The sequence below is a fragment of the Astatotilapia calliptera genome, chromosome 7 (assembly GCF_900246225.1).
Source record: "Astatotilapia calliptera chromosome 7, fAstCal1.2, whole genome shotgun sequence".
NCBI classification, from domain to species: Eukaryota; Metazoa; Chordata; class Actinopteri; order Cichliformes; family Cichlidae; genus Astatotilapia; species Astatotilapia calliptera.
The window spans coordinates 49,519,167-49,536,671 of record NC_039308.1 but is presented as its reverse complement, the minus strand read 5'-3'; the positions used below and the strand labels follow the sequence as shown (position 1 = coordinate 49,536,671).

The window sequence follows — 17,505 nt, the reverse complement described above, 5'->3', positions numbered from 1 at the left end:
GCAGCATGCTTTGATTCAGAAGCGGGTATGGTGGATGATTCAAATACAGACACTATGTGAGTGTTCTAAGTGTTCATCAAACTAATGGCCTGTATGTAAAGATGTCTGGTTGTTTTGACCGTACAGTTCTTTACATATGTCCAGTTATATTAACCACACAGCAACCCTTCTTTGATGTGTCATTTTTTGATAGTTAATGTACATTTAAGGTGCCATTTAACTTCATTAATAGTAAAACCTTCTTTTTTGTTCCTTCCAGAGATGGCAAGCTGGGTCTCCACCCTCTTCTTCCTAATCTGGTTGTCAGTCTCTCAAGCCCAAAGGGGGAGTGGAAAAATCCCCACTGTGGAATTCATCTCTGAAACCCTGATTAACAATGTGGTCCAGGACCCACAGACTGGTCGCATCTACCTGGGAGCAGTCAACAATATCTTCCAGCTGAGCCCGTCCCTCCAGAAGGAGGCCCGCACTGAGACGGGCCCAAAAAAAGATGCCAAAACATGTACACCTCCTGCTTCAGGCTGTCAGGACACAGTGCTCATGCCCAACAGCAACAAACTTCTGCTGGTCCACCCATCCAATGGTTCACTAATAGTATGTGGCAGTCGGTACAGAGGCATATGTTCCCTCCTCAACCTGTCTAATGTAGAACAAGAGTTGTATTACAATGACAACAAAGGACAGCGGACATACGTGGCTAGCATAGAGGATAATGTGAACGTGGTGAGCGTCATGTCCAACTACACAAAAAATGGCCGGACCTTCAAAGTGTTCCTTGTTGGAAAGGGCTATGGAAGCCTGGACAGTACAAAACTAATCAGCACACGAATCCTTGAGGACTACCAGGACTGGGTTGTGTTTGAGAACATCATTGAGGCATCAGCGGTACAGACGGCGCCATTTGTCCTCAAGTACTTACACGACTTCCAACATGCCTTCAAAGAGGATGGTTTTGTGTATTTCCTCTTTTCTCGGACTCTCGATGGCACAGATAACAAAAACTTGACTTTTGTGTCTCGTCTTTGTGAAAATGACCAACATTACTATTCGTACACAGAGCTCCAGTTAACCTGCGGTATAAAGAACCGGTACAACAAAGTCCAAGCTGCATATGTGGCTTTTCCAGGAAAAGAGCTGGCACGGGTCATGTCTCAATCTGGTAATTATGGGACGGTCACCTCATTCACAAAAGTCCTCTTCATGGTGGCTCATCCAGATGACGACGAAAGCGACTCTGCTCTCTGCATGTACCCGCTGAACTCCATCAATCAGCAGCTGATGGATATAATCAGTGCATGCTACAGTGACTCTGGGGAGATTTCTGGGGTTCCTGCTGTGGACGTACCCTACTCATCTCAAGCCTACACAGCATGCACTTCAAAAATTTCTGTAAGTGCTTCTTTGTCAGCTGACTCTAATTTAAAAGAATGTTTTGAAAAACTCAGATTAGTATAATCTTTAATGCAGTTATCACTTTTTATTATAAAATCTCAACATTTAATTCGTTTCCTGGATAACTTGTAATCTGACCATGGTATTAATTGTAATGTAATTCTATAAACTGAGTGAGATAAGCTGCTTCAGGCCATATAGATGTATAGTTAGGTCCATAATTTGTTGGAGAAAGACACAATTCTTGTAGTCTCTGTACACCACCACAGTGGATTTTAAATCACACAATCAAGATGTGGCTAAAGTGCAGACTTTCTTCTTTAATTAAGGGGTTACACAGTTTTTTGGTTTTGTTTGTTTAGCATTTGTCTGAGTCTAAGCAGAGAGTATAGCCCTGTGCACTTCACATTTCATCCTTCTGTTTCTGTTTCGATCAGCAGTCACAGTAATCAGACAATAGTGACCCAGTTTCAGTGGCAGCGATACATGCCCAATCTGATCATGAGCTGTTTCTCTCCTCTCCATACTTTAAGAATATTTTTTGAGAGCTGTAAAGGTTCTTTCAGATTTTCTTTGGCAAAGTTTAATCTGATCCTCTTGTTATTGAGTGTCACCAATAGTTTGAACCTTGTTGTATTCCCATTCATGGAGGTGTCTTGACAATGATATGTCTACCTCACCTGGGTGTTTTTGACTTAGATATTATGAAGCTGTTTTGCTTATCTATGGAAATCATTTTTTCAGGTCTTTATGTGTTGCTGAGCTGGCCATTTCATTCCTTATTTTTTAAGAAAGTACCAGATTATTAATTTCTTTACTCCTGAAGTTTTTATTATTTTTGATTCTGATTTATTTTTTCAGCTGAATGTTAGCCTATCTCATTTGCACTGACATGTATTTGGGCTCTAATTCCCAAATAAATTTTGGCGAAGATTTGGTAAAATGCCTTGAGTTAAAGCTTAAATTTAACTTCAATCACTTATTGATTATTTGATTTAGAACCTGCCTTTGTGGTGTAGAAAGACAAAACCACCAAAATTACGCCTTTGTTGAAGTTATGGGCCGAACTTTAATATGGATCACTCTCCTCTCTCCATGTACTAAATACACTTGTCAAATTTGGCGGTCTATTCATGTTTTAAAATTTTCCCTTTGCTGCCTCTGACATGTCAAGACCGCTGCTACCCTGCACCACTGGTTGATATTTTAGCTGTTTCACATCTCCAGCTCCCACCATAGGGTCTGCAGCTGTAGGGTATTTACTTTAGAGAGACTGAGCTTAATACCGAGATCAGTACCTACTCAGAAATAATTGAAGTATTCCATGAACAATTTTAATATGCCAAAGACTTTTTTAGTTATGGCCCAACTTAACTGATTATTTTACATTTTTTACTTAGAATAGAATAGAAATAGAATAGAATTCAACTTTATTGTCATTGCACATGCACAGGTACAGGGCAACGAAATGCAGTTTGCATCCATCCAGAAGTGCTTTAGTGATATAGATATATTACAATATATATTAGCAATAATATAGATATGTGAGTATATTACAGAAATGGGTCTATTATGGTATGTTATAATGTACACGGTATGAAGTATGTTGTGAATATTCTATAACTATAAGTATGTACAGGCTGTAGTGAGTACAAGCTATGTACAGGATATGAACAGGATATAAATATGAAAAACTATACAGAATATGAAATAAATAACTTTACAGAATCTGGGATATACAGCTATACAGAAATGGGAACTATTCAAGTTGTAAACAGTTGTAGGATTAAAAATTATCGAATGTACAGAATGATTATTTACACAGAGCTATACAGTAGTGCAGTTAAGATAAGTGAGGGTGTAGATAGTTTCTACAGAGGCTATATAAAGTGCTAGTGGTTGTGAGTGGTGGTTCAGTCCATGTTATTATTGTGTTTGAGGGTACAGTTGTCCATTGTGGGTGTGTGTATGTTCAGTCCATGAGTTTAACGTGGGTCAGATGTCAGGAGGCAGAGTTCAGGAGTCTGACAGCTGTGGGGAAGAAGCTGTTCCGGTACCTGGTGGTCTTAGTCCGGAGGCTCCTGTGGCGCCTCCCAGAGGGCAGGAGGGTGAAGAGTCCATGTGATGGGTGACTGGGGTCTTTGATGATTTTCCCAGCCCTTTTCAGACACCGCTTCCTGTAGATGTCTTTTATGGCAGGAAGTGGTGCTCCGGCGATGCGCTGGGCAGTTTTCACGACCCTCTGCAACGCCTTCCGGTCCAAGGCAGAGCAGTTCCCGTACCAAACTGTTATACAGTTGGTCAGGATGCTCTCGATGGTGCAGCGATAGAAGTTCAGCGATACTTGCATGTATTAGTAGTTTCTTGTTAAGTGATCGTTAACACGAGTTTTCCTATTGTTCTCGTCTCAGACTTCCAACTCTAAAGCAAATACTTACTTGTAATTTTTATTCATTATTTTAATTCATTATTGTAATCAAAGAAATGATCAGTCAAAACAAAGCCAATTTTAGATTGTAGATTAAAATAGTCGAGTATTCAAAGCACATTTCCCATCTCTGTTATAAAGTTTAAGTAGGATACGAACAGTACTGCAAAGACAGTTAATGTTATTGGAGTGAAAAGCAAGCAATGTCTGATCGTCCCTTCTTGTTATCCTTTCCCTTTACAGAAGGATGCATTGGGAAACTTCAAGTGTGGTGCAGAGTATTTGCCTTCGCCTCTGGCAAGCAAGCCAGCATTTGCCTTAAAGGCAGATGCAGCGTTGACCATGTCGGTCCATCTGACTGCTGTAACTGTTGCTGTGGAGAATGACCACACGATCGCCTTTTTGGGCAGCGCCAACGGAGAGGTCTTCAAGGTTGAGTTCTCTTGTGGTTTTTTTTGTTGGATATTTTTTTCCTCAGTTTAAACTTTTATCTGAGGGAAGGTGTATCAAGTGAATTTAAAACCTCAAATTTCTCTTACCTTTTGTCTTTTGTTTATTTTGTCCAGGTACACCTGAGACCAGGTGAATATGGCAACGAGCCGTACTCCTATGTTGGCAACAACATAGGAGAGAAGGTCAACAAGAACCTTTTCCTTGACCAAAGCCAGAGCCACCTCTACATTACCACAGAGAAAAGGGTGTGTGTGTATATTTAACACTTATTATACATTAAAATTCTGGCAGAGTACTTGCTGGTGCTAAGACTGAGCTCCACAAAGACTGTATTCATTTAAAAGAGAAAAAAATTGATCCAAAGCAAAAAATTATTCTGTGGGTACACTGAAAAAAAAAGTTCTTTCAATTTACTTGATTTTATTGTGTACATCGGTCCCACATAATATGAATAAGTATGACTGACTTAATTTTCCACTTTCCCTCAAGTAATTAATGCTTGTCACATCAAAGTATTTTATTTACATCAGATTACTTTAAAAAAATCATGTTTGATGTACTAATATTAATCTATTATCATAATATCAATGTATTGCATAATGTCAATATATTTTAATATTTAACACCAACTTATTTTTATTTGCCAGTGGTACGCAATGATATTATGTAATGTAAACACATTGCAAGTATGTTCTTGCAAGACAAATTATGGCTTTAAATCCTACTTAATTTTTTCAATTGAAATATTAACTGATCATTATTGACAAAAAAGGCAAAGACTGAGTGCTACTGAACAATACACCTTTATTAAACTGTAACAGCAGTGAAAGCAGCAATTCTGCCATGAACAAGTCCAAAATCGCATCCATATAAACTTGTTAACACATTTTTAAAGATAGCCCGCAGAACTAACTAAAAGAAAAAGTTAGTTTGAGAATATATTTGCAAATGTTTCACAAAAAACTGACCTTAGCAGCAAATAAAAGAAAGTGCTTATAGATGATCCTGTCATCTCTTACATATAACATTTGTATTAATTACACAATTGAAAATGTAAACTAAATTAAGACTACCTGAAAAAAAGCAACACGCTTTTATGAATAAACAGATTTACACAAATATAACTTGTGTGTTATTTGACAACAGTTTCAGCTTCTGTACAAGTATTTACCTGTACAAGATTTCAACTAAGTTGAGCCTTAAATGACATTGTTACATAACTAATACCAAACACCTACATGAATTTTAATATTCATTTTAAACATGTAAGCAGGACATTAAGGTTGATTTAGAACATATTGCTAAAAATCGTCAGTAAAAATTTCTTCCAACACGATACCAAAAGGAAAAATCATCCTGCATTGCAGTCACATGAGGGGAAAGCAATAAAAACATAAGCAGTATAACGTTACTGAACACAAAATGAAAAACTGCAAAGAATTGCAGAAGTGCAGTCTTTGACTTCTCAATGAAACAGATGGTTTTTTTAAAGCAAGAACTTTAGAGAGTTTAGCTCCATCCAGTTCCATGAAAACCTTCTGGAAAACATCAAAGTTGCGAAGGTCCGCAGGGTAGGCAAGGTTTAATGCATACATGAGTCCAAATAGCATTGTCACAATGTGGACTGATCCAATCTCATGGCCAACCAATGGATAAGTATCAAGGAGTTCACAGAGTGTATATTCTTGTGGATACTGGGCTGAGCTCAAAAGCTCTGTGGTGCTCTCTGTACCAGCCACCAAGCTCTCTGACAATGTAGAATATGCTGTGGTACAATGCAGATATGGTTTTTCAGTATTCTGGCAATCCACCTGCTGCCCTTTGGGCCAGTACCATTCCATTTCTATACGTTATGCCCTTTAATGTCACACACTGTGCAAGGTTGACCTCTAGAATGTCAGGGAATATGTACCTAATAATAATAAGCTATCTCCTCTTTAAGCAAATCCACTAGAAAGGCAGATACAGCTGAGACCTCTAATTCAGACTTGCCAAGAGATGGGGAGTTTAGATGGTAAGCTATCATCATCTGATGTTTTGACTTCTGTAATCATAAAGGTAAAAATTCCACCATCACAAAAAACATTTTAATTGAAAAAAGATATTCCAGTCCAGAAGAGCATCAATGGTTTCTTTAAAGTACCAATCTTTCTCTCATTTATACATAATGTTTTGAGAAGCAGCTCACATATGTTCTACACAAAGTAGAAAAAAAGCGGGGGAAAGGGTCCTAATTTTTGTTAGGACAATGTTGGAAAATTCACAATACATCACTTAATAAGACATACTCTGTTGAACAAACTTATCTCCTTGTAGATATCTGCTGTATTATTTGGGCTTAACCAATAGAATAGTCAAGTAAGTGACACTTCACCTAAAACAATGACTAAATGGAAAAATGATTTGGCATTTATGGGCACAGGTAAAAACAACATTTAGTAACTTTAAATCAATGCAAGAAAAATGAGTAGTCTCAGTATTGTTTATAATCAAGTAAATAGTACTTTATTTAATCATGTAAATAAGAGAAACATGAAAGGCTTGTGTAGCATTAACTAAATTCATTTGTGCAAATTCAAAAGCCTCCCAATTCCCATTTTTTCAGTGTATGCACGGAGATACATAAAATCAAAATGATTTAGTCCGCTGTTTCATTAAGCTTTTTTAAGTTTGCGATTTCAGAAGTTTTGCTTTCATTATATTGACTCACATCTGTTTCTGCAGAGGGGGAAGAGTTTCTAATGTTGATGCTGTTAAACATTCAGATTTTATCTGAAAAATACTGATGTCTTGAAATAAGATCTAATGGATTTGCTTTTACATGTAAAAAAGAAAACAATTTCACCCTGGTTACAGTAAACATTCAGTGCTTTGTGTTGAATAAACCAAGTAATTAAACATGGGGAGAAGACACGAGAGACCCCACTCGCTCCCACTCTGCACACCTGCAACATACTAAGGAACATTTACAGCTACACTTTAAATACTTGTTATTTTTGTCCAGTGTCTCCCTTAAGGTGCACCTTTGATCATATTTCACGTTGTAATAATCCAGATCACCAAGGTGCCAGTGCAGACGTGCCTCGAAATGAAAGACTGCCAATCATGCGTGGGACTGAGGGACCCTTACTGTGGCTGGTGTGTTTTGGAGGGCAGGTGAGGATCACACACACACGCACACACATAAGTACATTCTTGCATGCATTTACAAATGCATGCACACAACAACAGACTAACACAAACACCCACACATGCAATTCCATCTGTAAAACACAGCAGGATATTTGTTCAGTGTTTTATTGCAGACACTTTTAGACCTATTATATTTATAACAGTATATATTGAGACAGTTCATTTTATGACCAACAGTTACATTTCTTTATTATTTATATAATTTTATTAAAATAAATAATAGAGAAAAAATAACAGAGAAAATCCCAACCATCAGAAAACCCTCTATGAGCAAGCACTTGGCGACAGTGGGAAGAAAAACTCTTTTAACAGGAAGAAACCTCTGGCAGAATCAGGCTAAAATCCAGAGAGGTGTACAAACATATAGTGCGTGAAAAAAAATGAGTGACGAAGAAACACTCAGTGCATCATGGGAATACCCAGCAGCCTATGCCTATTGCAGCATAAGTATGGACTGGATTCAGAGTCACCTGATTCAGCCCTAACTATATGCTTTATCAAACAGGACAGTTTTAAGCGTAATCCAACAAATCCAAACGGTGAGCTGGTTCCACAGGAGAAGGGCCTGAAAACCGAAGGCTCTGCATCTCATTCTGCTTTTAAATAACCTAGGAACTACAAGAAGGCCAGCGTCTGAAAGTGAAGTTCTCTATTTAGGTGATAAGGTACTGTGAGTAAGATAAGATGGGGACTGAATATTAAAGACCTTTTGGAGGATTTTAAAGTTTTTTTACAATAGATGCTTACAATATTTATCTTTTTCTTTACTTTTGGTGTATAACAGCTCATAGCTGTCATACAGTACACCCATTCCCACACATTACTCATAAAGTGCTGCTGATAAGGTTTTCAGTGCTCATTGTATTATCTGTCTAATTAACTTCAGTCACTGCCCTTAGAGCCTTGGATTCACTCTTCCTCCTGCAGGGTCGGGGATTCTCCAAAGCCATGACAGCAAAGGAGGCTCAAGCCTTCGTAGGTGACGTTCAGTATGTGGTCAGCCTCCTTCAGGATGATAAGCTGTTCCTGGTAACACCTTCCAGCCCACCTCGTGCTCACTCCACACAGGTGGATGTAAAGGTCAGGCCACAAAAAGACAAACGGATGACACAATGTTATGGAGGACATGGTCCAACTGTTTTATTTCATTGAAAGTTCTAACAAGCTACAACGCTCTAACGTGACTTCATAAATGAAGGCAGTCCTCTGAAAATTTAAAAATATGGAAGTATCAAGAGAGTGAACTTTAAGTACCCAGTTTAATTTATTTTTTTCATTTCAAAAACCTTAAGCTCCCAATTTAGCAGAAAGTTACGTTCTATCCCTACTCCAGTATCTTCCCGTCTTTACCTTTGGTAAAATGTGCAGCGCTTGTGTAAATAACAAGATTTCCACTCTTTTGTTTCCCACAGATCAAGTTTGGGAAAGGGGTGTGGGTGGTTGGCTCAATGGAATTTGAGGACAAGAATTATTCCCTCTACATGATCATCCGTATTATCCTTCTGGTCACCCTGGTCACCATCACTATCTCTGTCTACTGCGCCACACGAGCTCAGTTGTTTTAGGTTTGTTTTAAGAATCATATCATATACATATACATAATCATATCATATACTGTGTATTCATCTATCCCATCTATTTATCTATCTGGCCAATATATATATATATATAACATGATAAAAACATTTGCTTACAGTAGCACTTCATTATTATAAGAATTATTCACATTGTTTTACGCATTAAAAATATGTTTTTGATCTTTTTGCCTTTTTAACTCTTGTAACGTTCCATACATTCAGCGCTTTAGAGGCAAAGTGCTTCTGCTTTAATACATTTAATAAACTCAGAGACAATTCATATCTCCGGTTTCTTTCAAATATCTGTTTCAACTGGACTCTCACTTCTCATCTTTTTTGTACTTTACTAGCTGTTTATAAATAAATGATTAAGAAATGACCTTAAATTATTACAGATCACTGCAGAGTACTCTCTGCAGTGATCTGTAATAATTTGAGAGGATTGCAGTTGGTCTGGGCCACCATGCCTGTTGACCAGCTGCATACTGATACTATCATACTGATGTTGGCACTGACTACCACTAGAGGGCGACTGTGTTAATCAGTTCTTTGCAGTCACATCATTTAGCCAGACGCCTTCTAGAGATCAGAGGCCGTAACAGCGTCATTACTACATCTAAGAGTCAAATTCAAACCATAATTGTCATTGCATTCCTGATTCAACAATTTTACCTGCTTTTTCTAAATTTAATACATTTTAGCTTACAGCTAAAACTGGTCATCATCTCTGCACAGTAAACCAGAAGGATTACTCCAAGTGTGAGCACCCTAAAAAGTATACAGCCTCGCAAGTAACAAGTAAAAGCATAAAAAAGCTGAATAACCATCAACAGTTACTTTGCACTTCACAGAATATTACCTTTGGGTTTATATAAAACCTAAATCCTCTCTCAGACTCACATATAACAGTCTTCCAACCACAACAGTAAGTAGCAGCACTAGTTTTTTGTAGCTTGCATCAAAAATCCAGCTTACACCTGAGAGTGTTGAACAGTCTGTACTGTACTGTACTGTAGTACTCAACCGTACTTCAGTTTTATTAGCAGGCAACTAATTATGCTTCAGAATCAAATATTAATATTTTGTACATTTGGATCTCAACCCCCCCACTAAATGTGAACTAAGCTTATCTGTAGTGATATAAAATGGAATACAAAAAATAAAATAGTGCTTCTTCCACCACTACTGTGTCCAGTAGGATCAGTAGTCTGGATCTGTTCACTTTTGTTTTGGTAGTAGAGGTCAACCACTAGAGGGAGACAGTGTTACTGTACTCATTGCAATCACAACATCTTGCAGAGGAAAAGACTGAAAGGAGAGATAACAGCTTTATTACCACTTTTACAAGTGGAAGGACAAAAAAAGAAAAATAATATTTCAGATTTTTTTGTTCATACACACACACTGTGCCGATTCTCTCAACAATTTAAATTGCTCTTCCTTCTCAAAAAAACTTATGCTATTAGCTTTGAGCTAAAAAGAAGTTCTCATCTCTGTACAAAACCAGCAGCAGTAGTTATTGAATGTGTGAGTGCCCTGAAAGCACACAACATATTTAAATCTTGTCAAAATATGTGAAATCGCAATGTGCAGCACAAAAACCTGTCAAAGCAAATAAAAACATAAAAAAGTTCAATAATTATAAACTGTTGCTCTTTGTACGTCAAAGAAATTATCTTTGGGTTTGTATAAAACCCAAATGCTCTCTCATACACACATACTACACATGACTTAAAAACAACAGTAAGCAGCCACTGCATCAACAGTCCAGTTCATGCCTGAAGGTGTCGTGGTCTCAGTTAAACCAGGTCGTGTTAAGCTGCGTCTGTTTCTTGATGCTGGTGTCCAGCTTGAGGACTTCTCTGATTGCCATAGTAGCGTAGGTCGATGGAGGCAGCGAGAACTCCATCCGCAGAGCGCGATATTTCCCCTCTGTCAGGAGGAAGGAGAGTGGCACAGTTTATGCAGGTTGTAAACAAAACATTATTTCTTCTACTTTAACTAGTAAAATAAATAATTCATGCTTTTGATTGTTGGATATCATACATGTCCTCCATTTATTATTGTACTTCATTCAAAATCTGCCCTTGAAATGATCTCATATTGTAAGTTTTATTGTCAGTTTCCCTTTTAAATAAACTGAGTTTATACATACTTGACTTATGCCTGCAAGTTTAAAAGTTTTAATCTATGGAAATTAAATAAAATTTTACATCCATCGTTGACACAAATCTAAACAGGCGTAAAAATAAGTTTACCTTTGTTGAAGACAGGTGCGGGTTTGTTCTCTAGTTTCTCAAAATCACTATGCACCAGAGACACCCTGGGGTCATCGTAATTAATGACCTCCCTGCACAGAACAGCGACAAATACAAGGAAATGTAGTACTACAGTAAACAGAGCAACAGTTTAACAAAGCATTCAGTAAGAGCAGTACACAATTAATCTATCACTACCATTATGTTTAACTGTGAAAGAGCAAAGCACAACAGTAATTGTGATTGTTACAAGTCATGCACTGCATTGTGTGAAAAAGGCAGTGAGAGGTGCTGACCAGCTGACATCAGCGGGTCTGATGATGATGCGCCTGTAGGCTCCGGCCAGAGAGTAGTCCTTCACTTTGTGCCTCATGTTGTCGATGTCCAGCCCGTCTGCAGTGAGCAGCTCTCTGTAACCTTCTCCGACTAAAACAAAACACACAGGTATGACTGACAATGTAACACAAAACAAAACAATTTTCTCCTCTGCTGTAAGTTTATTTAATGTTTTATGTCAATTTTTATTTTATTAAACCACTCAGACTATTCCACCGGAAGCACCCGTTACTTTGTTATACAGGTGTTACCATCTTAAATACATTAGTGTTAAAACAACCCAATGTTAATTTGGGTTATATGCTATAAAAACTGAACTCTGCATTATACATAGCCTATACTTACTGTGGTGTGTGGGGTAAATGACATCAAACCCTGGAAGTGGCATCACAATGTTGTGGATGGATTGATTCTCTGCCTCCTCTGCAGACAGCACGTGTGCTGTGGCTTTGGAAACATAACATTTGGAAGATGATATCATAAGAAAGAAAAAAAATGACCAGTTGTTTTTTTGTTGGAAACTCAATAAGCCTTTCAGGTTTCTAATCCTACATTGCACTTGTGTTTTAATGCATCTGTATCATTCTTATGCTTTTAAAAGGTGGCCTCTCTGTGAGGACAGATTGTGCATGGCTAAAATGAGCACAGAGCAAGTGTGACCACTACTAAATGTGACCCGCCCAACCTGAATTTGTTCAGGATAAAATGTACCCACTCTACATTAACACACTTCCTCTTCCTGAGAAGATATCCAAACATAGACATGTATGTTGATCCTTGGGTGAAAATCACTTTTCAACTCATTTAAAGTTTGCTAACAAGACACTTTGTATCCCATTTACTGACCTGTACAGAATCCAGGTTAAAAGCTACAGTTTACTGTACATATCCCACAGTGTCCCACTCTTAATAATCAACATTAGGCAGGTGATTTAAAGGCCAACTTACTTCCTTTGAGTACCAGGTCTCCCTTCACAGCCTTCAGACCGAAGGCTTCAATTCTGCGGCTCACCATGGTGTTCCACACTCTGCTCTGGTAGCTGTGGATGTACATCAGGCGGTTGTTCCGGGGGATCTAGAGAAGAGCAAAAGAGCGTGAGCACAAAATTTAATTTCCATTGAGGCTAGAGGTACGTCTGAATCTCTGACTGAATTGTTTCACGGGTAACTGTAACTTGTAAACAAGGAAGATTTATTTGCGGAATAATTAAGGTAAAGCCTTTGGTTCTGCTGCATCAACTTGTTACAAGACTGCAATAGAAAACCAACCAGTCCAAATGCAGTGACGATGTTTTTCTTGCCATACATAGACAGGCCTCTCAGCAGCTGTCCTTCCACACAGCGCTTGTTGGGAAGCTTTTTCAGTGCTGCCTCCGGATCCTGAGTCTTTGCCCACTCTTCCCTGCAGCGGACCAGAAATTCTTTCTCCGCTGTAAAAGAAAAAAACGAGACAATGGGAAACTTGAAATACTTTTTGCAACCGCTTCAACTGCAGCAGAAAACAGAGTGAGGGTGGTACATTTACCTCCAGGACGGGGTTTCAGAATCAAATCCATCACCTCATTCCAGTCGTTTTTCAGAATAGCCCTGTCCCCAACAAATTGAGGGAAAACACTATAGTTTATGGTCCTATAGTTATATAATTTACGCAACAATCTCCATGTCATGACCTCACCTGCCCACGTGATGCGTGGGCACAGCTGTTGTGCCAAAACGCTGCATGCCGTAGTAGTTTATGAAACCTGTCTGCTTGAGGGATTTCATTGCCTGATCAACCTGCTCGTCTGTTCCTGTGATGTTCCTGCAAACACAAAGACAAAAAACAATGAGCCATTGAACACTTTACCCTGAAAAGCAATTTTAAAAAAATGCATCATGGTTTTGCAGGACAATTTAACTCTGTTTCCTTTAATCCACCTGGAGAAAACACTTGATCACAGTGAGGACAAAACTTCCCTTTAAACAGGAAGAGACTGCCAATAAAGGTGACCTCAGTTCAAATTGGCAGTTTAACAAATGCCGAGCTTTTAAAATCTATTTCTGAAACAAGCACTGTGTATATTAACACCTGCTGACCTTATCACCACAGTGAAATGGTTTCCCTGCAGTTCCCCCAGCTTTAGAGGGTGATTTTTGTAGCAAAAGTTTCCAAGCTTGAGGTTCATGAGGCACTTGTTGAGGTGAGCCAGCCTCTCTGCAGTGATCCTAAGTGAACAAAGAAGAGGCTGTTATAATTACCGATCCTGTGCAAGAACCCATCAGAGATAAATTAGAATCAATAACAACACACATCTAGCATAATCATCAAAAAAACAAAAATATCTGCACACTAGTAACTGCAGGGCTCTGCATTATAACACTCACTTGAGCACCGCTATCTCCTGCACAGTAATGGCCCTCTTGTCCTTGGTTCCCATGTAGGAAAACATGTTGGGTCTAAGCCTAGAGAGACATCCATCATTATACATAGGGCTGCAAAACTTAACTGCAAAAAACATTTCACACATCCGTTAGCGTGTTGGCTCTTTTATCAATGAATGATCCTTACTTTTTATAAAACAAACTAAAAAACACACACGTCTCCTACCTGAGGAACTTTGAAAGCACATTGATAGCATCCATGGTGTCTTTGTTCTCCTTATACAGAACAAAGTGGCAGAAACTGCCACGGTTTTTGGGCCAAAAGTGTTTCCTTGGAGCTTTTGTGGAGACAGAAAAATGGTGTGATGAAAAACATGCTGTGATGTTTTTTAATATTAAAACATAGCATGTACTTTATAAGTCCCCAATATTATAGAAATACTCATTATAGATCCTGTACTTCCAAACATATCTCAGCAGTTAGCCAACAACCTTGCTTTGGCACTCAGATCCAATCACTTAATGGCAAAACGACATGGACACACGATATTAAAGCTGATTTTACGACACAGTATTTTATCCTAAGCTAAGTGTAACCCAACTCCACACGGCTTTTAACCATTTCCTCTGGTGCTGGGAGGAGAATAAGTTCTTACCTGTAGTTGTTTTGACTTCTATCCACCAGAGAAGAGCAAAAGGAGGATAGAATAATGTTACTAAGAAAGAGAGTCTTATGGTCTGTGGGTAGAGTTGTCAGGGGTGAGATCTCATGCATGGGCCTGGAGTGAAGTGTGATATTTAAACTTTTGGCCTGTGTGGCTCTGCTAATCTCTACCATCCTTTGTGGTGTTGAGTAAAGGTCTCAGTAGAAACATGCAGGTGTGTTGACCATGCTTACACAAAAGCGCATGCATCGTATTTTACTGCTCGGGCTACATGCACTGCAGTAGATAAAATATAAGCTGAAGTGAGGAAGGCGTGCAATAAATTTCATTAACATTCCTAAAACATTAACTTAGTTTGGCCTTCCATCCTGAGATCCACATACCTGCTAAAGCCTTCTTCCCAGCAGCATGATAAGCCACTATAAACTTCCGCCCTTCCCTCTCTTCAGTCTTTGTTTCCAAACCAGGAAACTGATTCTTGATGGCTTTGTGGACCAATGTCCGTTTCTCTTTAGAATCATCCAGTACCTATAAATGAATAAGAACATTACATAAAGCTGTCAGCTAGTTTTATGGATTTTTGTGTGTTTTTTATTGGAGCACTCCTTTTAACCTGTTACCTCAATTGAGACATTTCCCTCTTTGTTCTTGAACAGCTGAAGCTCTCCAAGCTGCTTTTTCTGCTCTTCAGTTAGCAGGTCACATTCTTTTGGCTGTTGTTCAGGTTCTTGGGCTTCCTAAACAGCAGAAAAACAAACCAAAAACCATATTGGAGAGTATTATGTAACCCGATCCTGGAGTTCTCTTTAGTCTTATTTTGTTAATGCGAAGTGTGCCTTCATGATGAATCTGAGGCTTGTTAAAATAGCAGAAGAAGCAACGTTACCTCAGCCTCCGCCGGGACAGAGAGGTCATCCAAATGCACAATCTTGCCATTTTTGTTGATTTCATGCACAACAAAATCAGAATATCTGAGTGCAAAAAACAAAGAAAGGGATTGGTTACTCTTTGTTAAGCAAACTCTTTAAATCCTTCATTAACTCCAGATGACAAACAAACCTTTCCTTCAGGACTCCAGAGAAGCCTTCGTGGTCACTGACATACTTTAGGATGCCAACATCGAGCTCGGTGAGACCATGCTTCATCATGTTAGCAAATGTGTCACCATCCTCCTCTCCATCACTTGCGTCCCCCTCGGGCTCGTCCATCTCATCTTGCTGCGGAGGATCGCTCTCAAATTTTGGTTTCTTTGATGGTGCATCATCTTTTTCATCTTCCGGGCACCCTCGCTTTTCTCCAACTGGGACGACGACGGTCACAGGGTCGGATTCAGCCATTAGTGCCCAGCTGGAGCAATAAGGAATTTAGTTAACAGTATGAGCCGCACACATATATAAAACCCGAGTCTCATGGTGTGGTATTTTTGTGTGATTTGTTTTGGGTTTTTTTTTTAAACATCAGCTTGCTTGTTTACAGCCCAGCACTTTCTCCTGTTTTAGTCTGAATGGTATGCTTTATTCATTTCATTTTTTTTAAAATCAGGTTAAAGAAACACTCCAATATTTTGACTGACGGTTTGGTGTGGTGCAATAGCATGGATGTTGTACCAGTCTGTCACACTGAATCGTGTGTGACGCTGTCAATTTACCAAATGCTCTAGTTTCTAATGGTCTCTTTCTGCAGCCATGAACCGTGTGTAGTGATCAAAGGAGTGAGCCTACAGATACAACTGACAGAACTGAAGTTTCCTCCAAAGGGTGTGTGGGCTATACCCTTGCAGATGAAATGAGGAGCTCAGGGTAGAGCTGCTACTCCGTCACACTGAAAGGAGCCACCGAAATGCGTTGGTCATCTGAATCGGACGCCTCGTGGACACTACCAAGGCGAGGCGTATTTCTGCTTTGACTGCTGCAGGGACAACCTCAAAACTGTCGAAGTGCAACACTACAGCACGCTTTGTTTTGGTGTGACGCACCAGTCAGATCTGAAGCGTGTGGCAAGATACCAGCACTGATGACATGGTATAACATCAGTACTACAACATCAGTTACCCGTTATTACGTGACTCTACGTAGAAATGGAAAGCACAAAGTATAACTGTGAACACTACATTTCAGTATCTGCGAGTAACGATAACATAACTAAGTGGGCATTACTGGCCTAGAAAACAATACCAACAACTTACCGTTTGTGGGACTGCGGTAGCGAAATATGGCTGCAAACACTCCTTATTTTCCAAACGCCAAACACTTGCACAGACTTCCTGACGGATCCAAGCTTGAAGCAGGCACTTAAAAGACTAAATGAAGGGGATTAGTTATCACTCAAAACTTAGCAAAGACGGCAGAGCATCTATTAGCTAGCTAACACCCCCAGTTAACGTGTTTGTAAACCTGAACTCAAATGTCGCTGGTAAAAGCAAATAATTTTTAAAAAAAAGGACTTTTGCTCTTCCAAACGTTCCCACTCACCTACCTGGACCTGGTGATATTCAGAAGAGAGCAGGCAACACTGAACGCCAGGTTTTCTCACACGTGTGTATGTGTGTGTGCTCCTCTGGTTCCGGAAATGGATAATGACCTAAAGCCCTCCCACTTCAAACGCTTGGTTAAAGGAGCTGTCAATCACAAAGCTATGCTGCGTTCAAGTAACCGTGGGATAACGCTCCAAAGAAACACACTTGGGTATGGAGCCTACGATACTTCCACACGTCTCTGGGAGCACAGTACTTTATATTCCAGTTAATTAATGAAACAGTCATGGTTTCATGACTGTATTATTCTATTTATTATTATTATTATTATTATCGATTATTTTAAAGCGTTTTTTTCACGCACAACTTG

General features: G+C 39.1%; 2 protein-coding genes across 4 annotated transcripts; one reads left to right on the top strand and one right to left on the bottom strand.

The window, feature by feature from the left end:
* The first annotated feature begins 261 nt into the window (after window positions 1–261).
* LOC113024953 (plexin-B2-like) lies at window positions 262–9,322 on the top strand. Its single transcript, XM_026172255.1, has 6 exons — window positions 262–1,389; window positions 4,064–4,252; window positions 4,387–4,518; window positions 7,329–7,429; window positions 8,365–8,545; window positions 8,878–9,322. Exons 1-6 carry the CDS (start codon window positions 262–264, stop codon window positions 9,028–9,030), a joined length of 1,884 nt encoding a protein of 627 aa, XP_026028040.1. The 3' UTR covers window positions 9,031–9,322.
* A 1,029-nt stretch (window positions 9,323–10,351) lies between these two features.
* Window positions 10,352–17,242, bottom strand: pus7 (pseudouridine synthase 7). 3 transcript variants are annotated; one of them, XM_026175333.1, is made up of 18 exons: window positions 17,134–17,242; window positions 16,848–16,961; window positions 15,722–16,009; window positions 15,549–15,633; window positions 15,283–15,399; window positions 15,046–15,190; window positions 14,654–14,671; window positions 14,224–14,335; window positions 14,001–14,078; window positions 13,713–13,841; window positions 13,312–13,437; window positions 13,162–13,223; window positions 12,906–13,066; window positions 12,585–12,711; window positions 11,982–12,083; window positions 11,597–11,726; window positions 11,301–11,392; window positions 10,352–10,974 (listed from the first exon to the last, which is right to left on the bottom strand). In XM_026175333.1, exons 3-18 carry the CDS (start codon window positions 15,997–15,999, stop codon window positions 10,838–10,840), a joined length of 1,899 nt encoding a protein of 632 aa, XP_026031118.1. In that variant the 5' UTR covers window positions 16,000–16,009; window positions 16,848–16,961; window positions 17,134–17,242; the 3' UTR covers window positions 10,352–10,837. The 3 variants fall into 3 exon arrangements, with proteins under 3 accessions (XP_026031118.1, XP_026031117.1, XP_026031119.1); XM_026175332.1 differs by having other exon boundaries at window positions 17,138–17,242; XM_026175334.1 differs by lacking the exon at window positions 14,654–14,671 and having other exon boundaries at window positions 17,138–17,242.
* Between the last annotated feature and the right edge of the window lie 263 nt (window positions 17,243–17,505).

Bases quoted from the DNA above. Each gene is read 5' to 3' on its own strand.
- LOC113024953 (XM_026172255.1), top strand. From the start codon at position 262: ATGGCAAGCTGGGTCTCCACCCTCTTCTTCCTAATCTGGTTGTCAGTC. The intron at 4,253-4,386 runs GTTGAGTTCTCT...TATTTTGTCCAG, and splicing joins CCAACGGAGAGGTCTTCAAG to GTACACCTGAGACCAGGTGA. The intron at 4,519-7,328 runs GTGTGTGTGTAT...GTAATAATCCAG, and splicing joins ACATTACCACAGAGAAAAGG to ATCACCAAGGTGCCAGTGCA.
- pus7 (XM_026175333.1), bottom strand. From the start codon at position 15,999: ATGGCTGAATCCGACCCTGTGACCGTCGTCGTCCCAGTTGGAGAAAAG. The intron at 14,079-14,223 runs GTAGGAGACGTG...ATGTCTCTCTAG, and splicing joins GTGCTTTCAAAGTTCCTCAG to GCTTAGACCCAACATGTTTT. The intron at 13,438-13,712 runs GTCAGCAGGTGT...TTGTGTTTGCAG, and splicing joins CATTTCACTGTGGTGATAAG to GAACATCACAGGAACAGACG.